Here is a 25,561-nt window from a genome sequence, read left to right on the forward strand (position 1 = left end):
CACGTACACATTTAAATAGGTAAGTAATACATTTTTATATTTCCACATAAAAAATTATGGTTCATAAACCGAAAAAAAATCAGTAGGTTAGTAGGAATAGGAAAACCTACTAAGTAGTTGATTACGTGTATGTAACTCTGTACCTAGTACTACAATTGCAACATTTATATTGTTAAGCACATAATTTACGTGTTGTAATATTATAACCGGTGCAATAGTGTTTAAAAAGTATAAAGATATTAACATACCACCATATTAAGGATTACAAACGAAAAATGCAAGTCGGTATTTGGTAAATTGAATAGCAAGCCGGGCTAACATATTCCAAAAGAAGAATAGGATGCAATACCTTTCATTGCTTAGTCTTGTATTTGATGATTGTTCCAAACTGGACCTTGTCAAATATAATCACAATTAGTTACATAGTTATAAAACTCGAATTATATAAGAATCTAAATGTTTGTTTATGAAATGTATGAAATCGTTTTTATTCGTACGTCAGGCATTCATTAATAACATAATTTATAATAATAAAGTAGTTTTTTCTTAAAGTATACCAAATTAAGGACAAGACCAATGGAAGGATACGACAATAAACAAAGTAAATGAGGCCGTGTCAGTGCGAGTGTTGCGCGTACACAGGCGTATCTCGCGACTCGTAATCGGCGGGCTCGCGGCGATAGACTGCTCGCGACTCGTATGCGCCGCCCGCCCGCCCAGAATAACCACCAACTGGCGTGCAGCCAATCATATGGTGTCGCGTTAATTTCACTCCATTCATGAAAACTACATCACAATTGTTATCACCGTTATTTTCAGATTTTTTCATCGATTATTTATTTATACACTGTGTACACGCTAAATAAATACAAATACATAGTGGTAAAAAAAATGCAAAAGGCGAGCTTAAGGCTGTAGAAGTTATTAACCAGTAAAGCCAGAGTAGAGACAAATATAGACAAAAACAATCTTCTTAAATTGTCATAAAAGAGAAAACTGATTTCAAATTCAGGGCTGAATGAATTGTTTCCATTCTGGTCTTGTTGCAGACATCTCACAAATATATTACACACAGCTCAACTATCGCGTTTGGAGCATTCCTCTAACTTGATTATTCTCGTTTCAAATTAATTATTCGGTGAGTTTAAATTAAAATTATAATCAGCCTAGAACACGATCATATTATAGCCAAATAGACTAAAACAACAACGTAAGTTCAAAATTGTTCCAATTGAATAAAAAAAGAATATTTTTAGAATCTTCTCAGGCGTTCCTTAGCCTTTTAACATCAAACAGAAAATGAAGAATGAAAAATTCAACCAAAATTCATACTCTCGTCTTAGTGAAGTTATATATTGCTTTATCTAGTATTGCTACTCTTTACAGGACTTTTTAATATGACAATATAACATATTTGTTAAATAGTAATACTTCAATAATAACTTAAAATTTTACTGCGCCAAAAGGCCACTTCAATCATGACTTGTTAGGTCCAAAACGGATGTGAACACTATCAAACGCAAAAAAAATCAAAATGAAATCAGAAGATATTAAACATAGCTAACAAATACAGATAAATTGAGAACCTCCTTTATGATATGAAGTCGCTTAAAAATCTGTGTATTCATATGGCTGTGGATAATTAAAATTTATTGTGTAACCAAGGTCCAAGAGAGACAATATTTGCTCAATCTTCACAATATACAGATGTCGCTATGTACTTGTAATCATACTTGCAACTCCAAAGCAAGGTTTCTAGTAACAAGTACGCGTATTTTTTGGTCAAGGCTTTCAGCAAACAGGGTTTGCAATTTGTATTAATGATTCATTTTTACACGATTCTCCGCAAATATTCTGCTCCAAAAAATTACGAATTCGATAGTATCAAAATTAATATCGATATTAGCTTTAAAACTCATATTAAACAGTGGCAAATAACAAAATTTATCGTACACACATTACCCTTGAAATAATTTGGAAAATGGAATAGTGTGTTTAAATTCGAACCAAGCAAAATTTGCTTCGCAAAAAAACACATTGTAATCAAACGTCACCTAATATGGTATCAACATGAAAGTGGACAATATCATTTATAAAAAGAATTAATTGAATTTATAAAAAGAGTAATTGAATTATTGACTTGTAAAAGGAGAAGAATCTCCTTTTAGAAGTCAATAATACAATAATAAAGATACAGGCGAAATGAGAATTTATTTATTTATACATTTTAATAATTTAAAAAATTACACAAGTGGCATAAAAATGTACTATATATAAAAAATTATAATACTATAGAGAAATTATTTTCACATACTTAAGTAGCTCATTCATTGCCGTTAATGAGCAAGGCCGGTTGATAACCTATCATTTACAGAGGTTATTTTCTAACTAGGTGGTTACTTGGCTCATGTTTAATTGATAATAATATATAATAGATTTGGCTACTTCTTGGCTAAACACTAGAAACAGTAAAATTATATAAAATACTAGTTTCTCGCGACTTTGACCGCTTGCATTAGTATATAAAATATCCCATGTGTTATATTAGAATATAATCTTTTTTTATACAACTACCTACCTAATGGTAAGCGGTTACCGTAGCCTATGAACGCCTGCAATACCAGAGCCATCATGCGCGCGTTGCCGACCATGAAGAAACCTTTTAACCCCTTTTTTAAGAAACCCCATGCTGTCGCTTGGAAAAATCTACCTTTGTACCAAATGTAATTCAAATCCATTCAGCCATTTAAGCGGGTTTAATTAACAAAAATTCAAATACTCATACATTATAATTACAATAATATTATCTACATACTATTTATTTATCATTTGTTCATTTTTATATCACAAAAAAGTAAATATTATTTCAATATATCACACACATAATTTGGCTACTTTTCTCCTTAAGCAACATGTAAAGATGCAAATTTTTTTTTTTTAGTAATAAATACTCATAAAACTATAAATTCGATATGAGCTCTATAACATATGTTTTATTACGACTGAATTAAAAGTAATTGTGTTAATTTCGATATAATTTTCCTGGAAAATAGCCTGAAGCCTCGATCATGAACAGAATGACTCACACAAACAAAGTTATTATTATCACTTGTCTACTTTTCACCGCCAGTGTAAACCAATACCGCAAGTAGGATTACCACTAAATGATCATCCATTAAAAACATAATCTAATCTCGAAAAATTGTCAAGTTATTATTTTATTTTTTAACCGGCTTAAAAAATGAGGTTTTCTATTCAATTTTATTTTTTTACGTTTTTTAACTCAGAACTACGTCATTTATAAACAAAATAGGAAAACTCTTTTTTGTCTTAAAGAATATTGGTAGCATAGAAATCAAATAAATCATCAAAATCGATTCAGTAGTTTGATTTTTAAATCAAAAAGTTTTGCCATGATAAGAGACAATGTTTCCTAAAACTAAAACCTTCTACAAAGCTATTTTAACTATTTTACGTTCTGTCACTTTGATTCAAATCCGGAATTTAGCGTAAAAGAAAGAGACAAAACAGTTCAATAGCTAAAATAGGTTTATGAGAGGTTTGATGTTTTAATAAATAAAAGGATAGTAAGAATAACATAATTGTCTACGAAGAGTATAACATGAGAAAGTATTACAAGGTACGTCAATAAATATATGTATTAAAGATATATTTAAGAATTAAGTAAAATAACAATATACGTAATAAACTACATTACATTAAGCAAATAGTCATCAATGACTTAACTACTAACAAATACCAACTCGATGAAACAAGTACTTAGTCAATCTACCTATCACTCATGAATCGTACTTTCAATGGCAGTAGACTGATATCTCTTTGCCTTATCATCACATTTATCATTTTTTTATTACATGCCAATAAACAGTGCACTTGTTTGCATTCAAATTTAATAATTGTATCTAAACATTAAACGATTTATATAAAAAATTCCTCTGCCATATTATAAACGCAACAGTATAAATTATAAAACAACATATAGCACTTTGGGATGAAAAAGGACATATATTACCTGTGCATTTAATCCTGGTCAATCAATACATCCCTATCACGATAACAAACAGGCTGGTTAAAAGTAATAAAAATATATAATGTTATATTGCAACTCAATTGCCGACTAGAGGCCTCCAATTCTTATTAAGTAATACACAAATATTAAAAACAAAATTCTTTACACAACTTTGATATTATATCAACCCATTAACTCCCACTGCTGAATATAGGTGTCCCCCTATTAGGGAGTTTTGCTAATAGTTAATTTTAAACTTTTTTTGTTACATCACGTTAAGTCCCGATAATGTATTTAAAATATGTTTAATAGCAACATTTGATTTTCGTAATAATTGTATATTGGAATTATAAAGTCGCGAGATGATGCAAGTGTAATTTGAACCCACGAAACCATGTCAATAAAGTGTTCAAGAAAGACCATACTGAATTCCCAGACACGAGATTTTGTACAAAAAAAACATGCTTGGTTACCCGTATCTCACTCATTTCTGTCATAAAACAGCTGCGTTGGGAATACTACGTTTTGGTTTGAAGGCGTTTCGGATGAAGGTAACAGTATTAAAAGTACGAGATAGAGAGGCATAACACCGCAATCCTTAGGAATAGCAATGCATGAGCAGTATGCAGTATTTAATACTGTCCATATCTAAAAGCAAAATTTACCACTTTCAGGGTCGTCAGCTTATTTGCCATTCTAAGTATTATATAACAAAAAAAAATTGCTATGAATGATCATTACAAATAATTAAATGCTAACCAGTAAGTGTGGAGACGTTTCGAGTTGCGCGCGGTGCTAGCGAGGGCGCGCGAGCGACATCCTGGAGGGCCGCCAGCTTGACGGACTGCCCTATAAATTTAATAATACATTTATCATGTTCAGGAATGAGTACTATAATTGTACTATATAACATAGTAAATACAGGAGAATAGGTACTGAGGTCAATCCTGTGGCGCCATTTGTGCAAACTTTTCTCCTAATATTTTAATATTCTCATTATATTTCAGACAATATACCAAAATTCCTTTTTTCTTTTCAAAAATTATTACGAATTTTAAAAAGGTCGTTTATTTACTACCGTAAACTAAATTTTTACTTAAATATGTATTTTAGAATTAGTTTACATTGTTGATTTTTAAAATAAAGATTTCACTGTAACATCAAATTAAAATTTTAATTTTAGAGATAGGTTTATAGAAATAGTGCCTCAGAATCGAGCCATTCTGCTGCATTCGATTTTATGACAACCTAATCATTAACATAGAAATATATATTAAAAAATATATATCAAAAACAGTTAAAAAGAGAATCAAAAATGACAAATTTATATCTATGTACATAATTCTATCCAGATAGATACAATCTAATTAATTTAACTGTAATTAATTTACAAGGTACTCACAAACTATAAAATTATATTGTAAAGGCATCAATAGTTTTATAAATCAGTATACATTGATAACATTATATTGCACTATCATAACAGAACCAACTATGCGTTTTTGAGAATTTATGGTTATTATACACATAGTATCATGCCACCTACAACATTTTATTGATATAAATATACCCCATTTATTATTATCCATTAAACATTTACATTATAACAACATAGATAAAAAAGGAGGGTAATGCTTCCTTCTTAGACAATCAAATAAAAAGGTACATAGCTCTCATTACAGTTGTATTTTTTTAATATGTTATGCTTATCAAATGTCTCTGCCTATTCTGATACTGATTATTCTTTTAATTTGTAAAGGTTTACTTTAATAACTGGGTTATCAGGTAAATACTAGACAAAAAAATTAAAAATATATATACTTACTAGTCAATTTAATGAACTTTTCTCGCTATGTATATAAATTTAGTAATCTGCAAAGAAACAAAATTTATTAAACAACTGCATAAAAAAATAGCACATATTTGTTTAAAACTGCTAAACTTCATAATAATTTCTGTAAATCTATTGTCGCACTATGTTACAGAGTATCAATTGGAAAGGTAAAACATCCAGTCTATCTATTCATTTAAAACAGTGTTTTTCAACCTTTTTCATGACACAAACCCCCAAAGTATGAAAAAATATTTCACAACCCCCAACTTATTGTTTTGTTAATTTGCATTAACAGACAAATGTTTTAATTATTCTTAATAAATCTTTCTTTATAACTTTGTTTTTTTTTTATTAAGATAGTTTTTACAGCCCTCCTATAGAGGCTCTACAACCCCTAAGGGGTTGCAACCCACATGTTGAAAAGCACTGGTTTAAAGAAAGAAAGCAACTATTGGGTCGCTTAAGTTGCCTTTTTTCCTATATAGACATGCAACTACACTGTAATGTAAATTCACAATTTGGAAATACCTACATATCTTTCTAACCAATTTTATTTATATTTAATAAATTTTATCTTTCAACCACTATCAATATTTATTTTCTATTAGAATAAATGATACATGAAATATATTCTTTAATGATACAAGAAATGTAAACTTATATACATTTCATAGACACTGAATATTGTTAATGCTTATTTCATAACATAAGAATATACAAAAAAAATGTTAAGTTTTAAAACAGGTAAACATTTTAGATTTTATTAAACATCTAAGCACTGGTAATGTGTTTAATTTAGCATAGGTAGTAATCAACCTTATTTTAACCATGATATAACAAATTAGTGCAAAACCTAAAATCTTTAAAGGTTATAATATAACTAACAAAGTGACTGTATCACTTTTTATCCCATTCACTTTTTGTAATAACACTAGATGGATAGCCATAAGAATTGTTTTATATTATTTTGTTAATAATATTGTATACAATTTATATTAAATATTTCTCTATTAATTTATTACAAAATACTACATTTGATATTTTCAGTGAAAAAAGTTAATTTAAACTTGAATGTTACATTAAAAATTTACAATGACAAGTCAACTACATGCCTCTGATTACCCCTGGGATTTAAATATTTATTTTATTAAGTTTGTTAAGTAAACTTTTAATTGTAGCTCAACTTAGTATCTTTCAAAAGCTTTCACATTTATAATGCTTAGTTGGATGTTTATTATTTTCTAAAGCAAATATGTGGCTTATTTTTACAATTTATATAATTTTTATAATTTAAATATTTTTAAAATTAACTCATAGAGAGTTAAGTTACATACTTATAATTAACTACTACAGGCTGATCATCATCATTTCAGTCATTACTCATCCACTGCTGGACATAAGACTACAGACTGATATTCTCCATATAATGATAAACATTTTAACATAATGTTAACTTTTGAACCAACTAATTATTTTGTGAACAAAGGGTAGCCCTTTTTGTAGTTATTGTAATTATAGGTTTCTCATTCAAATATTCTCGGTTGAATGTTTTAGATCACGGTACATAATTAGCATAAAGAATTTTAGTAAATACAAATTTTACAGTTATGAGTTTAAAGGCCGTTTTTTCTAGGAAACTTAGATTACTTACGGTCATTATTTACAACATCCTTGAAATGATATATCGCCAAAATCCAAAACTACGGGTCTATTAATTTTCTGAATCTTACGTAGTACGCAAATTGTAGAGTGTTTCACATCTCACTTGCTTGCTCTAAATAAAGAAAGTCTCATGTCATGAGGTTTCAAATACAATTCACAAATTCACTAGTATAAATAAAAAATGATAAATGACAAATAATTAAATAAAGTCTATACCTCAAGATATGCACTGCAAGCAACACTTTTCACTAACTCTCCTTTACAGAGTAGATGATCTCATTTTCAACTGAACATTTCTACCACAGATTAGGCACTTAGAGAACTTACATTTACACATACACCCCAGTAGAGTCAGATCCATAGATTCACTTGGATTCATTGGCATATTGCACAACGGGGTGAATAAGACCAATGAAATTTTGTTTAATTTTTTTTAAATTAATTTATCATCAAACATTATTATATATTTGAATATTAATCACACAATCCGGGTTTATAAACTTTAAAATTTGATAGTTGGTAGAAACAAATTTAATGACCCTAAATCACAAAATCTTTTAACTTCATAAGCATTTTTCTTTACCTCTTAGCTATTCTACGACATTCTTTATCAATTCGAATCACTAAATTTTTACAAAATTTTATATAGTATAATATGTAAGGATATCAATTGTAATTTAATTCACTTATTGTAAACAATAATTACTACCTACTTTTTAAATATTCAGTTTTAATATCGTTATAGTCGTAGAATACTGACGGATCTGACAAATATTACATATAAAGATAAGAACGATATATTAGTTATACTTTTCGAGACATACACACGGCTAAAAACAAACTCCGACTGAAATACTAAAATAAAAAAAACATTAGAAAGTATTGCACATTCGCACAACAACTTTCAAAAACGATTTTAAATACATTGTTATATGTATTTGGCAATAATTAATATAATATTTAGAACTATAATACATATTTTATATATGAATCGACAGAACATTACTACATATAAAATAATTAAAACTTTGAAGGTTCAAACATTCAAATTAAAATAATAACAAATACGTGAATATATACAAATTTAACTTCAATTCCTTAGAGATTGCCAATAAGTGTCAATAATTTCTAATCAATTGCATCAATTCAACACATTAACAAAGGCAACAAGCTGTTACATATACAGCTACAATAATTATATATAAATTTATTATATAAATTAAAAGAAATAATTAAAAATATTTTTTGAATAACCACAGACGCAAAAATTAAGATTATATCATCGTTAATCAATTGTAGTACAAAATTTTATTCTTATTCTTATTTCAACCTTCTATCAAAGACATCTATATTACGATATAAAGTAACATTCTGAATCCCAGTGATATAATTGATATTATTAGTCTATATATCATAACTTTTGTAATGACTGTTGCACGTCAGTAATGACAAAATGTGTGAAACCATTGTATTAACAACTACATATGTCTCCTTATTGTATCATATTTATAGCAATAAAATTGATTCATTCATTAGTTCATTCATTCATTCATTCGTCATTCATTCATTTATTCATTCAATACCTATATTAAAAATAAATAAATGAAGTAAAGTTTTGTCTTTCTGATATGAAGTTTCATTTCCGATTAAATTAAGAATGCCAAGTTAGTATTTTAGAACAATTATTTTTGAATTTCAAAACAATAAATAATTTCTTTTCACATGAATAAAAATTCAACACAATTGAAAAACAATTCGACTTTTTTTTGTGCATGTTATACTATATCTTTATTAATTGTAAACCGATTTTGATAAGTCTTTTATTAATCAAAAGAGGCATAATTCTGTATTTGTTATATTATTTGTGTTTCAGTTTTAAATATGGGATATTACATTAAATTTGCTTTTAAACAAGCTGACGACCCACGTAATGGAAAGTGGTAACCACCATCTGTAGATATGAAACGTATTATGGACGTAACAGAGTACACTATGTCGCCCGTGATACCCTTCATACATTGCCATTCCTAAAGACTAAGCACTTATGCCTGTAGCGTGTAATTTCACCGCTATATCTCACAAATTCCCCCTTCAAACCGAAACATAGCCATGCAAATACAACTACTTTACGGCAGAAATACGAATGACATATACGTACCCAAGTATACGAACATACATTATCGTGGCAAAACCAGATATTTTGTTTACAAAACTAAATTACTAAAATGATTATAATAAAACTTCTCCGAAAGTATACGACTATATCAAATAAAAAAAATAATGTTTCCAAATTGGTTTATAAATAATGAAATTCTAAGGTAACAAACAAAAAAAAATACAACCAAACTGAAATCTTCTTCTATTTTTGAAATCAGTTAAAAATACAATGTTATGTGTATAATATTATATATTCTATAAAGTCCACAAAGATATTTGGTTTCTAAAAATGTAATTACTTTACATATTATTTAAAATTACTAATTGTTAAAAAAATTGAGTTTTAAGTTTCTATTTACAATCGTAGATCATATTATTAGAATCGATATTTACGTAACTTGTAACAATAGAATCTAAGAATAAGGAATTACATAAAAGGAATAATAAAATAAAAATTGAAAATCATATAATTACCTCTATTTTTCTCATGCAAACATAATTAGTAAAAAGAGAACGAAAGATAAAATATCAATTACTTTTTTGTCAATTCATAGCAGACTAGTGTATAAAAAAACACTAGTCTGCTATGAATTGACAAAAAAGTAATTGATGGTGTATCTTTTGTCTTCTTTTTAATAATTATATTTGCATAAGAAGAAAGGAGGAAATCATATGATGTACAGTTTTTATTTTATCATTCCTTCTATGTAATTGCTTGTTCTTAACATTCTCGCATTTACATTTAACGCAAACAAGTCTAATCACATTTTCGTCTCGTTTTTGTACTTGCATTAAAGATTTCGGAATAAGTTTGTATTGCTAGTCTGTTAGTGCATAGTACGTTATACCAAAAGAATCTCTTGTTCTTATCGTCATATTAAGTCTATGAAATAAACAGACATGAGATACGAGAAATAATTATAAACAAAAGGAATCCTGTTTTTACTGCCACCCTGGCTGGTCTTTCATTTCTCTAGGACTGCAGATACGAGTACTATACCAAAAACCTTATTCTTAGTACTATGCTTAATCTTAATCGTTTCCACAGAGTACTTAAGTAATAAATACGTTCTTTAAGAATCGACACTGCTCTTACATTCACAAAACTGATGAATCTATGCAACTTACCGGCCTAGAATTATCAACATTAATATTTGCTTTTACTCGGGACCTCTTCCTGAAATAAATGATTCCCCGAATATGTTTACTAATCAGAATAAGAATTAACAGATATTTTTCTTTATCCCACATAGTTCGTGCACATCAAATATAGTGATTGGTTGTTGTTAAGGCATTATAAGGTAAAAAACAAACACATTATAACGTTTATAATAGTAATGGGGATAAGTAGCCCAGTATATCAGATCGATCTACTCATGGTTCCCCCTGGAAATCATCGTGATTGATTTATTATTAGATTCATTACGGTGGGCTAACTGACCTGCTTCATCCTCACCTGTAATCTCTCACAGGTACCCCGCTAGTATATATCAATAGCGCAGGCGGGGTTACCATTCTATTATTATCCAAAACAAAAAACATTTACAATACTTTAAATACACAATCAGGACTAAACGCTGTGTAAGGTATGTGGGTACTGTGCCTTTACAAGTGCACAGTACCCACATACCTGTTTCTTTATTGCCGAGGTTACGACGTGGATTACACCACATTGAAGTCTCGATTGTATATTTAAAATATTTGTAACAACGCGAAAGTTTAAAATTAACTATTTATAATATCATTAAGCAATATCAATAAATAACAACTATATTTCAAGATCTCTGATAAAAGTAAATAGTTGGAACATAGATATCTAAATAGAGATGAACGTTTTGTACGGAAACCAATTGTTGCCGCATTTGACAAATGTCAACTAGACTCAATTCTTTAATCTAGAAATTCATAGTCAAAGATTTCTTAGTTTATAGCATTGAAATTATTCTACAACTTGACATAGATATACGTTGGGTACCATCGCCTGCTTAAATTGCAATGATTACAAAATTACTCATTAATTCATGCTTATTTCCTATATTGTATAATGCAAATAAAGTATACTTATTCATTAATTGGATGCTTCATTATATTGCCAAAACTAACAGAGCGATCTCTGAGCTTAAATTTAGATAGATTTTAATATCAAAATTATCTGACTCAAATTTAAATATCAATAAATGTATCTAACTATTAATTAATCACTAAACTTGGTACTTTAACAAATTTGATATTTCAATGTAAAATATTTTTAAAATTCCATTAAACACCTAAGAATCTAGAGTAAGATTTCAATTTATCGGTAATGTGGAATTACATGTGTTTTATACGTTTTCTAATCCTAATCTTCATTATTATTATTTTTTTTTTTTATAAATATGTTTTATGGCTTTCAATGCAAGTACTTTTGAAGTCGATATTATTAAGAGTGGACATTATTAACATTATTGACATTACCGTGTGGACCGTCATAGAATATGCTAACCCTTCCTTTTTCGTGGGTATCGTAAGAGGCGACTAAGGGAGAGCGAAGAATGGGCAGCAGCGTCTCTTTGCGATTGCCAATCCGCCTGCCAAACATGGGAACTACTAACAAAACTACCCAAAGGGGAGGCTTATATTCAATAGTGCCAAAGCTAACTAAAGTCGATATAATTATAAGATGATAAAATTATACACATTATTTTATTACCCTCTATAAGGTAGTGATTACTTGTATTATTTTACTGAACTAGGTGTTATCTTGTGGGAGTCCATATTACTGGTTATTTGATTAGAATTATGTTATTTAATTCCACTACTATTAATATGTGTATGATTACAAACACTCGGAAGATTGACGATTTTCACACACGTCAAGAAAGTTACGAATTATGTACTTATTACATAATTATTGTGTTTGTATTCCTTAGAATATGAAAGGGGAAAGATTGTAACAGAGGATAACATATAAAAATGTATGCAAGAAGAAACGTCGCTGTCATGTCTGTGCAGCGAGTCCTAAAAAAGAAGAAATAATAAATTTAATGGAAAAGAAAGTAATGACGTTTATTAAATATTTATTTATAGATACCACGTAAATAGAATAAAGCTTTGAATATCTATAAATTGAATTTAAAATAATAACATTTATAGCATAATTATACACATTCCATTGTTTCTGACTACCCTAATGGGAGACAGGCGTGACAGATATGTATGTATGTATGTACATTTATAGCCTGTTTCAATAAAACCTAATGAAAAGATAAACAATTAGCAAAGAAGTAATCATTAAATTAAACATTTAATAAAACATAAAAGAAACATTTAAATGTAAATATATTTTTATTTGTACTGTTGGACCTTAACAGACTTTTTAATTTTTAGTTTATTTATAATTTAGTTCTATTGAAACAAACTATAAAATATATAACAAAAACCACTTTTAATAATTTGAATCAAATATTAATTTTACTAAAACACCGGATTAAAAATAATTGTGAATTACAATTTTTGATCGATTTAATTAATTATTAAGATAAAAATTACAGATTAAAATCTATTATACCAGAGGGAGACTTTGTACAAAAGTCGATTGCTTGGGTACCTCTGTCCCATTCGTGTTTCAACCGTGAAGCAGTTGTGTTTGCATGACTGTGTTTCGGTTTGAAGGGTGGGATATGGCGTGAATTTACTGGGTACAGAGGAATAACACCTGAGTCCTCAGGAATGGCAACGCATGGGGGGGATCATGGGTGAAACAGTATAGTCTGCTATGTCCATGGTACTGCTCATGTCTATAGGCGACGGTTACCACTTTCCATCAGGTGGGCCGTCAGCTTGTTTGTCATTCTAAGTTGCATAAAAAAAAAAAAAAAAATTTATTGATAAAAAATCTCTTCCAATAAAATTGTTTTCATTTATTACTTATTTATTAGTTATTTAGTAATTACAATAAACAATCAAAGAAAAAATAGTAAACATATTTATCTCGATATAACAAAAAAAAAAATTAACTCGCTAGTTATGCCAACAATATTAATAAAAATAATTTAGTCAAGTAAATAGAGTATCTTATGATACAGTTTTATATTCTCAGATAATGTAAATCGATATAAACAGAAAATAAATTAACATGTATAAATTTAAGGAAATACAATTAAAAAGCTGCTTCATTTATTATAAAACATATATATTTTTTTATGTCACTACTATTTTGTTGTAAACATTAATAAATTTTATTGGTTTTTAATCAATTAAACGATAAACGATTGAAATAAAAGAAAATGTTAATATTATTATACAAAGAGATAGTATAATAATTATAGCAATGAAACCTGGAACAAAAATCATTAATTAAAATTATAGTAAATAATATTGTGACAAAAACCATACATTTACGAATAGTTAATTGGTTTTGTTAAAAATATAGCCCTTCCCTTTTTTTGTATACACCGTGTGTCAAAAACAAATCAAAATTCAGTATACCAAATAGCACTCTGGGTAATTGAAAAACTATTGTTATTTATTTTATTAAAACAAAATGCGCCAGTGTTCAAGGTAATTGAATTGAAAATTCCCCATACACGTCAACGTTTTTCAATTAGAATTATCAACTACTTTTTTACATGTAATATATATATATATATATATATATATATATTTAGTTTACAAATTATACATATATTTCACTTTCAATGACTTTGACAACAAAAACGTATATTAGGTCGTTTCTTCTCCTATAAGGTAATAACTATTTATACATTCTGGTATTTTTTTATTCACACAATAGGAATAAAAAAATTAACCTAATTCTGGCACAGCATTTGTATGAAGACAGTCCATCTATATAATCCAAGAGTTATAAAGCGGTAATTCTAAAGCGATACTTACTTAAAAAAGAAAACATACCTTGTATTAATAAAATAATTAAAACCAAACCCAATACACTCATGACAGCGATTAATGGTATCATTAATAAAATTGTGATAAATATTATAATTGCTAAAGTAAATAAAGAAGTGGGAAACGGGTTGTTCATCAAAACCAGTATGATTTCGTAAAATGTTTCTTCAAAATTTCCAAAGACTGAATAGAAACCAGTGTTAACTAGTCCTGTGGGCAAAGTTATAAAAACTTTAGTCTATTTTTAAAAGTATTGCCATTTAGTAAGTAAACTTATATTCAAATAAAATGAATTGTTAATTGGATTACTAAACACAAAACTCTAGATCTGTTGGACCAAGCCAGCAATTATTTTTGTCAAATATTTGTTGAACTTTTTGGAAGGAAAAATTGTTGAGAAATATATAAAAACCCTATTTTTATCTCACACTCACAACAATAGGTCTAGCTATCAATGACAAAACACCGTCTTTCGGTTTAACTAGTTTTATTATACAAATGCAGTAGAATTGTAACATGAGAGATATTTGAAAAATAAATTTCAGTTCTTCAAAGACTCCCATTCCCGTAATCTTCGATCATCTCACAATCTCCTTCTCGTAACCCCATCACACCAGTCTGGTTTATGTCCAATTCTTTTACCGTCACTGCTTTTATTTGGAATAAAATTCCAGTAGACCTACGCAGAGAACCCAATAAGCATACACCACCACCCACAACACAAGCACCCAATATATATATGAACTACCTATGAAATATATTTAATTAATAATACATATAGATATATATATATATTATATATATATACATATATAATATATATATATATATATATATATATATATATATATATATATATATATATATATATATATATATATATATATATATATATATATATATATATATATATATATATATATATATATATATATGGGGTTCAAGAATCTTTAATAATAAAACTATGGGGGCAAGAATCAATAAAGTCTTTGAAGGCGGTTTGGACTGCCGCATCGGAGTTGATTTTTTTCCTTATAAGAAATTGTCCAAATTCCGGAAAAAATGGCAATCTGTTAGAGCAAGGTCCGAGGAATACGGTGATTGTCGCAGACATTCCAATTGTAACTCATCTAACTTAGTGGTTGTTTGTTGTGCAGTGTGTGGTCTTGCGTTGTCGTGAAGTAGTAGTGGCCTAGAGAGATTGACCAATCTCGGTTGTTTAGCAGATAGTTCTTCCTTTGTGGTTTGCAGTTACTGACAATAAATATCTGCCGTAATTGTTTGGCCAGATTTTAGAAAGTTGTAGTAAACGACACCGGCGCTAGTCCACCAAAGACGCACAAGTAACTTTTTCTGTGTCAATTTTCGTTTAGGGCAGGATTTGACTGAGTCTCCAGGGTTCAGCCATTGCGAAGAGCGCTTCTGATTATCGTACAGTATCCATTTTTCATCACAAGTAATGATTCGATTTAAAATCCCTTCATTATTGTGTCAGTTGAGCAAAATAACATAGCAGTCGACGCGTGTTTGCAAGTTCGATTCACTCAATTCATGAGGTACCCATCGTTCAAGTTTTTTACTTTCCCGATTTGGTTCAAGTAGATTAATGCAGTTTTATCACTTATCCCAAAGCCTGCAGCTACCTCTGAAGTGCTTTGTGATGGTACCGCTTCCATAATAGTCTTTAATTCTTTATTTTCCACTTTGGTCTCCGGTCGTCCACGGGGTTAATTTTGAAGGTCGAAATTTCCAGAACGAAAACGTTGAAACCAAAAACATACCATGCTTTCTTTTACGACACCAGCACCGTACACATTATTAATCTTTCAAGCTGTTTTTGCAGCACTAGTGCCACGGTAGAACTCGTACTCGTAAATATACCGATATTTCATGTTTTCCATTTTGCGGTAATAAGCGACGCCAAAAAAAATAATGATAAAAAAAAAACAAGTGAATGACTGTTTTCAAAACTCAAAAGTACCAGCTAAATGAATTTATAAACTTGGAATTCTTAACCAAAGAGGAGATATTTCAGAGCAAAGTGGTCAGTAGGACAAAATATTAAATTCATATGTAAGAACCTAATATATAAATAAAAGACAAAATTATTTTTATTTTTGATACGGTACAGAGACTTAATAATAATTATTATTGATATTACAATTGGTAATTTGTTCTTTTTGCCATAATTAAGGTTAAAAATTTAACCGCATAATTAATTTTGTTTTTGGTGCTTTTTTAAACTTAGTTGAAAATATATTAATTTGTTCTCGTCTGAGAAACAACGTTTTAACTTTCCAAACACTCAGTCTTTAACAAAATAAAAATACTTATGGTAAACCTTGACAAATTATTGAATTATAAAATAACACGATATTGAATATTGAGAGATAACAGAATCTGAACAGGAAGACGATAAGAGAGAGATTATTGCGTGTACCCAGCGCGGCAGTGGCCGTGCTTTATAGTCCACATGCCGCAGTAAGGAGAGGATTGGAAGTTATAGTCCATAACAGTTAATTCGTAATAGAAAAGCGCACAATTGTCTGGAAATGGGGAAGTGTATCAGGTCATCTAAAAGATATTCATAGAAGTAATTGTCGACAACCATGATAGAGAACATCACTTATTACCCTAAGCAAATTGTTTACATAATATTTGTGTAGTTTCCTTAAAACACACAGTATCCTATCGAATAATAACGAATTATCGTGATTCGAAATATCGAAGACTACTAAGTATAAAATAACTAAATAAGTATTTTAAAATGTTTATTTAGTAATTGATGGGTTTGTTAATATATCGGTATAATTAATTTATGGGTACTCACTCCAACAATATTTAAGAACCAATGGAAATGTATTTTTCAAGTTTATTTCCATTTTTTAATTTACAAGAATTACTAAGCAATTTTTCAGTACTGGTTACCTTTTTTCAAAATAACGTCTATATGTCTAATTTTTTTTAGTGAGTGTGGAAGTGGGGATAATAAATGGCCTCTGTAATATTTCACAAATAAGCTACTGTACTAATAACAACTATAATTTTAACAAAACTACGTGATTAACATAAGAAACTAAAAAAAATCACATTTTATTGTACAAAATTCTATATAACTATATATTGTCAAAATAACTGTACTGGACTTACACTTACATTTACATTTGATACTTTTATTGATATTTAAGTTTGAGTAAGATTGTTTAGATACTAAAATCTGTTTAAACTTAGGTTCAGACCTAAAATTCATAATATTAATAAAAATAATAAAGATTAATAATTTTATTTCTAAAATCTATACTGATTTTGAAAATATAATGAACAATCCTATTAATAAGCATTGTGTAGTCATTGTAATTGCACGGACAATGGTATCCAATATATATCGAAATCGAGTTGTAGATTAATTTCAATGCTATTATTAATTCTTAGGTTGCAGGTATGTATCGAGTTAGCATCTGTCATATGACAGATTAAAAGCAACATTCGGTCATCGTGCATAATGCTCAACCATCTAACTCATCATTTAAATATCTATTAATATTACGAGATGTGAAGATTTTTTCTTATGGGGTTATCAAAACTACTTTTTTTTAACCTTATAAAATGTTACTTTATAATAATGTTATTTAAAAGTGAGAAAGTAATTTTGTGTTTTTTATGTTAGCTACTTTTTTTATTTTATACACAGTTACTTTAAAACGAACTAGAATAAGTTCGTTTATATATATTTAATGTCCAATGTAAGATTAATAATTAAGAGTAACTAATCACGAATTTAAATTAATAAAAGTGACGATCCTGGTTAATTTTTATACTGTCCGTTTTTCATTTCTAATCAGCCTTACCTCGGGGTATATAGAAAATGAACACATTTTGAAAGATTTCAATAAAACCGGGATATTTAGTGAATTATTAAACCAAATTTTAAAAATGATCAGATTATATGCCGGATTATCAAATGTTTCTGTACAGATAGAGTAATAGGACAAAAATTTTGAACAAAATTACGAACTGTTCCTATCCACCCCATTTTTGCTATATTAAATTTGTGCTATCTGTAATAATTTTTTTTTTTTATTAAAAATCCGCGCGTTTTTTATTCTTTTTGACATGTATTTGTTTTCTCAATGTTTTTTTTATTTTTGCTTTATTACATATATAAATTAACATTTCTTGCTTCCAGTGTTGTTTAGTAACTACAAGTTATTTAGTTTGATTATAATAATTACATAAAGTAATATTGTTTTGTCATCGTGCTTTCTCAAATTCCCATTACAATTACTTTCTCAGTGATCATCCATTGAAATATTTTCATCCCTAGTTAAATAAAAAATGGTAAACATATTGTATAATATTAAATATGTTATAATAATATTATATAATGATATAATTATTAAATTGTAATCTGGTACAGCAGAGATCAAGCCAATTTTATTTCTAAAGCTATATATAGATATCTTGTTGTCTCACTGATGGGTCTGTACTTAAATAGAGTCTTCACCATTATGAAGATCCTATTTATCATTATAAAACTCTTATTTCTTGTTTTGCTAACATCTGTTTAACTTCTTAGTCGACTCTCCCTATATTTATTTACACCTTTAGTATAACGTCTTTTCAGAAAATATAACAATCGAACCTTAATTACAGGTAAAGCAGCAGTATGATGCTAATTTGTTACCAGATATGTTACCCATTTACTATACTAGACATTTTCCACAAAAAATATTCTGTAGATGGCTCGCTTATGGATGTAGCCCTCAACCACTTTCAAATAGAGAAATGTCATTCACATTAGCAGATGATGTTTATTTGCGATATTTATCAATAAGTAATCAAAAGGAATTGCAAGAGTTGTTGCAGAAAAAATGTCCTTATAAACTGGATATTGGAGCTGTGTATAATACTAAGTAGGTACATTTTATTGTTATAATTTTATAGTTCTGCCCCTAAGGCTATCCAATGACCTTTATATTTGTATATTATTTTAAAAAATATTGGTTATTAAAAATTAAGGGCAAAATAGAATATAACCAACTTACTATTTATTTATTTTTAACAATATAATTTTACTAAAAGACATTTTAAATAAATTTATTTTTATGTTAAGTATTTATTAATAATTATTATTCTGTTTGTATTATATACATTAAAATAATTTAAATGATGGTAACTTCTATATTTGAATTGTGCATTAACAATTAATAAAATTTCTGATATATTTGTTAGTAATTATATGACTTGTAGGCCATCAGTGGGACGTCACAATGCCGTTGTACTTGCTAGAGAACTGGTGTTTGATATAGATTTAACAGACTATGATGAAATTCGAACTTGTTGCCAAGAGGCCAAAGTCTGTGAAAAGTGCTGGCTTTTTATGGTCATTGCCTGTGAAATTATTGATAAAACTTTAAGAGGTATTTATTTACGTGTTTGTCATTTTTTGTAGTAGTTGATTATTTTTAAACTATCAATTAATTACACTATATACTAGCTCTGCTGTTTTTCCAGTACTGTAATATAAAAAAAATATGTATAACAATATATAATATATATATAATTTGTGTTTGTCAATGTATCAACATGGGTGATGCAATGTGGTCATGAATGAGATTAGGCCACCCCTTCCTTTCCTGTAGGTGTCATAAGAGGTAACAAAGTGGTGGTAAAGGAACTTAAAAGTTAAAGGCAGCAGCATTCCTCTTAAAACTAAAATAAAATTACCAAAAGCCTAACTGCGGTTGCCATCTTGCCTGCCAGGGGTAGCAACTACTAGGAGGCTTTTGCCCCCCTTATAGAGGAGGCCTATGTTCAACAGTGGACAGTTAATAACTAGTGTAATGATATGATGAATGTGGCACTAGAGTAAAAATACAAATTACTTTCACACTGTTGTATTTTAAACTTGAATAATTTGAATCTTGAATTTAGATAATCCAACTTTCTTATAATAATTTGAAAATGGAATGAATAATTTGAAGTTAGAATATTTATTGTGTATTAATATTTTTTCACAGAGGATTTTGGTTTTCAATGTATATTATGGGTGTTTTCTGGTAGGCGTGGTATACATTGTTGGGTCTCTGACTATGAGGCTAGAATACTGGACAGCCCTGGAAGAGGAGCTATTGCTAGCTATCTGTGTTTAATAGCAGGTGGAGAAAATCAAAGTAAAAAGGTACATTTGGGAAATGAAAATTTACATACAAGTATTAGGTAAGACCTTGCTAATAACAAATTTTTTTGTTTTAAAAAAACTAGGCAAATATTTGTTCTGCTGAAGCTGCCTAATGTAATGAATGTTTCTGTTTTGATTTTTTAAGTATTAAGGGCGCCTTTTGATCTTTACTGTTTAGTGATTTGAAAGATATTATTAAATCAATATTAATTATAATCAATCTGAATATAAATAGCTAATGCTTACCTGAAACTAATTTCCTGATTGTCCAGAGGATATCTTGTAGTACCTAGTGGACCAAGCTGATTAGTTAATTTTGTAAATTGTTTTGACTAAGAATCAAACTTATATTTGTCAAGTAGATTACACACCTCTGCTACTATTGCAATAAATTGAATACAGTTTTATTCCAAATCTTGATATTTCTTTTAGAAGTAATCTATTTAATTGGTTTTTGTGCTTCTAAAATCCATACATACAAAATGTGGTAAATCAAAATGTTAAAATCTAACATTATTGCATGCTATGATTATATAGACAGATAATCTTTTGCTGTATTGTTCGAAATTTATGAGGGAATAATTTTTATTGCCTGATTCTTTATTTTTATATTTATCGTAATTCCAGACGTTCTCTAAATATCATAGATAATTATTTTGAACAACTTCTACAAGAACAAGACTTTTTTGCAACTTCTGAAGGTTTAAATGCCTTTTTAAAACTAATACCCGATGAAACCTTAAGATCGCAAGTGGCAAAAAAATTAGAAAAATTACCACAATCTTCTCTGGAGAGGTGGACCTCGTTTGTGAGTACGTACGAGGCATATTGTAGAGAAGTTAGTATTTTATTATAATATTTATAATTGTTTTACTTTTAAGAAGCACTACTTATTAAGACGACAAAGGTTTTTAATTGCAAAATAAAACTTAATAAATACTGTAAGAAGAAACAAAGTTTTGTATTTCTATTAAAATTGTCCTGAATTGAAATAAGAAAAATAATTATTATAGGCTAAGATTTGAGTGAAATCCTATGATTATTCCATATCTAGATTTCTTTTATATACAGTGAAGGCAAACAGACATATGTCCCGTCTGATGGTAACGGTCACCATAAGCCATAGATACATGTAACACCAGGTTTAACATTTGACTGTTGTCGGCCCTTATAAAATTTATTACGCCCTGTCTATTATTTATATTTTATAACTTTTTTTTACTGAGGTAGTTTTCGCAACCTTCCTATAGAGGTTTTGTGACCCACACATTGTAAAACACTGCTCTAGTGGAAACTACCTCAAAGATCATTGTACAACCAAACTGTTACACCTTGGATTAAAATATTCTTGTCAAAATATTATTGATAAATACATTTACGTCATTTTATTAAAACTGAATGCATAATTTGATTGAATGCAACATCAAATTGCGAGACTAATTGCAAAAAATATTAGATTTGATTCAATATACTCTATTTTCTATGACAACAATAATGTATATAGAATATAAATTGTAATTTCTGCCTGTAATGTAAATCAACTATATTTTTTTTTATTCCAGAATGGAAATGCTATGCGCAAGTTGAAATATCTCACAGAAGAAATTAAAATACAATACTGCTATCCTAGACTTGATGTAAATGTGACTACAGGTTTTAATCACTTGTTAAAGTCTCCTTTCAGTATACATCCCAAAACGGGAAAAGTATCTATTGTATTTAAATCTAGTAACGTTAAAAACTTCAAATTGGATGAAGTTCCTACTATTAATACATTATTAGATGATATGTCTACAGATAGTTCTGTCCATCAAAATAATATGAAAGAGGCAGTTAAGACTTTCCAAGAAGTTGTGTTTTTATGCGAAAAAACGGAAGCTATGAGGAAAAGAAATAATGCTAGTAAGTATAAGTTGTATAAGTATTTGTAAAGTCATTTATACACAATACAAAATTCAATTCAATTTGATAAATATAATTCGATTTTATATATTTCACTTTATTATATAATCCACATACAACCATAAGTGTTGATGTCTTCACCTATATACTTTTTTTTAATGGGTGAAAATGGCAAGGTTGTCCCGCCTGCGTTATGGGTATGTGCCAATGAGAGATAATAGGTGAAGATGAAAAGGCAGGTCAGTTAACCTACTGTGATGAATTCAACGATAAACTAGTGACGATAGTTTCCAAGGGGAACCATGTGGAGGTCGACCTAATAGGGTATATTGACAGCAGTGGGGATTAACCTCCCCGTTACAATCCATCCCCCCCCCCCCCCCTTTAATATTAGGTAATTTTATTCCATAGACTTATAACGTACTATAGATTAATTCAATCAGATAACATTTCTTGTTGGTTAGATTGCTTTGTCCGCCGTTACGAACTATTTTGCAGTGCGATAGTAGCTGTAGTAATATTCACACTTCACAAACATTATCAGCAAGAGTCACAGGCGTTATTTAAGGGGGTGGAGTTCACGTTTACCTGAAGATAGGAGCGGAGCTTTTTAACTATTCGCAAAGACATGTCTGAGAATACATAATATTTTTTTTTTATTATTATATTTCATTATACTTTTTGAGGGGCATAATAGAAATTATCTTCAAAAGCTGTAATGCTTGAGGAGTACCATTAGCGTCACAGTGTATTCTTTGTCTGTGTGCTATTCATGTCTACAGGCGACGGTTACTATTGTCCAATGAATGGGCCATCAGTTTGTTCGCAAATATGTTAAAATAGTTTCTGTAGGTTTATTAGTTACCTATAATAAAAAGAGTTCAAGTTACATATCATGGATTATCTGTAATGTTTTTTATAAATGTGAATGCATCCTATTTTTCACTGTACATAAGTACATGAAGTACTTATGTACAGTAAAATAAGTAGTATGATTAAACACCAGTTTTTAAGTTGGGCTAATATTATGGTATAGATGTGAATGTTATGGATACTAATTATCATTCTTATTTTTTTACAGATACTTCGATCGAGTTTTGAAAAGTGTAAAATTAATTTTGATTATTTACGATCACACAAGTATGTATCTAGGCAGATAATGTAACATAATAAAGTATGTTTTTAAATGCGTTTTTTTACTTAATTCGCAAATGACATATTAATTCTAAAAGTTAGATTGGTAAGATGTAAATGCAAACTTAAACTGTATTAGTAGATTAGTGTACGAGAGACATATTATATGAAAATTCAATAGTCGCCTCACCTGCGTTATCGGTATATGCTGATGTAAGTGGGAATTAGATCAATTGTTCTATCACGACGAATTTACTAGGAATTACACGTGATGGTTTCCATGTAGGACCCCATGGTGGTCAACCTGACATGGTACATTGCTACTTATGCTTAGTATTGGGGTTTTTCATGGAGATTTATATATTCTTTATTGCACTTAAACAATACATATAGCGATTAGTTTAACAACTTGTTAGCAAGGGAAAGCTTATCTCTCATATCAAAGAGATCTCTTCCAGCCAACCCAGTGTAGTTAGAGAAAATAATTTGGGTAATCCAGTGCAGGAAAGGTACCGGTAAAAATAATGTAAATACAACAAACGCAAATTGTAAATAAATAAATTAATAAATACGTAAATAGATAAATATATATACATGTATAAGAGCATAGAATTATCATGTACTATTGGTTAGGTTTGATTTCAGTCTTCTCTTGAAGGAAGTAAGGGAAGGACTATTCCGTATGTCAGCAGGTAGCCTGTTCCACAGTTGCGCAGCACGAAATGTGCAGGAGTTTCCAAAAAAATGGGTCTTACAAGAAGGGAGTTCAAAAACTTGGATTGTCACAGGCAAGCACGTTTGGGACGTGTGGAAGGGGGCAGGATTCGAAACCGGGAGCGGAGATAAGATGGAGAGTTGGGATTATTAAGAATATTATAGAGAGTAGAGAGGATGTGCATATTATGTCGACGTCGGATTGGGAGCCATTTTAACTGAGCGCGAAAAGCGGAAACATGATCATACTTACGTAGACCGAAGACAAATCTGATAGCTAAATTTATATTCGACTCTAAGTTGTCAAGATAGTTTTGCAGAATATCATTTGCAAAAGTTACTTTATTATTATGCATTTAACAAATCAGCACAAAAATTTTATAAGGGGGAAATTATTATGGTCAAGATAACAGTTGTCATATTTTTGGGTTTATTTCTGTTCGTATGAGGTCATAATTTTCTATCTGAACGAAGAGGAACGAAAGTTTGTATAACTTGAATTTATCTTCAGCAATTTTAGTCTTATGAACAATTGTGGTTTTTGGGGATTTATTCATCAGATAGAGATTTTGTACAGAGTTGCCTACTTCGTTGTCTGTGCCATCTGCTTCGCAGCAGAAACACGTATTTTGAATTTCTTTTGAATCAGTGTCGAAGTTGGGATATGATAGCGAAACTATTGGTCACGAAGGTATAATATCTTAGCCGTTAAAAATTGAATTGGTAACGTATGAGAAGTTGCAGTTTAATCTGTGATGTTATGACGCTGGTCAGTTTATAGGCGACGGTGACCACTTTCTTTCAGGTAGGCTGTCAGCTTGTTGTCTATTCTGTAGATTTTTGTTTTATTTTGATATAATGTATGAGTAGCTGATAAAATAATACAACAAAAGTACAGAAAACGACTGTTTATTTTTTATAGAAAATATATCCATTTCTTAAGATAAGCACTTATTTATATAAAATGCAATAATTGTGATAGCAATACGGAAGCTGATCAGTTGGTCGCGTCCATTCCACCAACTGCTTTTTATTTATTATCCAGATTAAGTCGCCTGGTTTG

At 29.2% G+C, this 25,561-nt stretch overlaps 2 protein-coding genes across 4 annotated transcripts in view; one reads left to right on the top strand and one right to left on the bottom strand.

Annotated features, from left to right (window-relative positions):
* Window positions 1–7,793, bottom strand: part of LOC113517408 (trafficking kinesin-binding protein milt) — a 55,305-nt gene extending 47,512 nt beyond the window's left edge. Inside the window, exons 1-4 of one of the 2 annotated variants that reach the window (XM_052894642.1) lie at window positions 7,516–7,793; window positions 5,856–5,902; window positions 4,790–4,879; window positions 350–394 (exon numbers count right to left, since the gene is read on the bottom strand). In XM_052894642.1, the coding sequence (XP_052750602.1) occupies window positions 350–356 (7 nt within the window). In that variant the 5' untranslated portion in view covers window positions 357–394; window positions 4,790–4,879; window positions 5,856–5,902; window positions 7,516–7,793. The remainder of the gene's footprint in view (window positions 1–349; window positions 395–4,789; window positions 4,880–5,855; window positions 5,903–7,515) is intronic. The other variant, XM_052894643.1, reaches the window with a different exon arrangement.
* On the top strand, window positions 1–23,837 carry LOC113517477 (DNA primase small subunit). 2 transcript variants are annotated; one of them, XM_052894653.1, is made up of 7 exons: window positions 1–19; window positions 19,221–19,480; window positions 19,818–19,987; window positions 20,588–20,786; window positions 21,376–21,586; window positions 22,311–22,650; window positions 23,732–23,837. In XM_052894653.1, exons 2-7 carry the CDS (start codon window positions 19,257–19,259, stop codon window positions 23,749–23,751), a joined length of 1,164 nt encoding a protein of 387 aa, XP_052750613.1. In that variant the 5' UTR covers window positions 1–19; window positions 19,221–19,256; the 3' UTR covers window positions 23,752–23,837. The 2 variants fall into 2 exon arrangements, with proteins under 2 accessions (XP_052750613.1, XP_026757951.2); XM_026902150.3 differs by lacking the exon at window positions 1–19 and adding an exon at window positions 18,645–18,905.
* The last annotated feature ends 1,724 nt before the right edge of the window (window positions 23,838–25,561 follow it).

This window comes from Galleria mellonella, unplaced genomic scaffold (genome assembly GCF_026898425.1).
Source record: "Galleria mellonella isolate WM207_F2 unplaced genomic scaffold, CSIRO_AGI_GalMel_v1 utg223, whole genome shotgun sequence".
Lineage (NCBI taxonomy): Eukaryota > Metazoa > Arthropoda > Insecta > Lepidoptera > Pyralidae > Galleria > Galleria mellonella.

What these genes read in the sequence shown, in the direction of transcription:
- LOC113517477 (XM_026902150.3), top strand. An exon ending in GGAGCTGTGTATAATACTAA is followed by an intron (nt 19,481 to 19,817) that starts GTAGGTACATTT and finishes TATGACTTGTAG; the next exon opens with GCCATCAGTGGGACGTCACA. An exon ending in GAGGAAAAGAAATAATGCTA is followed by an intron (nt 22,651 to 23,731) that starts GTAAGTATAAGT and finishes ATTTTTTTACAG; the next exon opens with ATACTTCGATCGAGTTTTGA.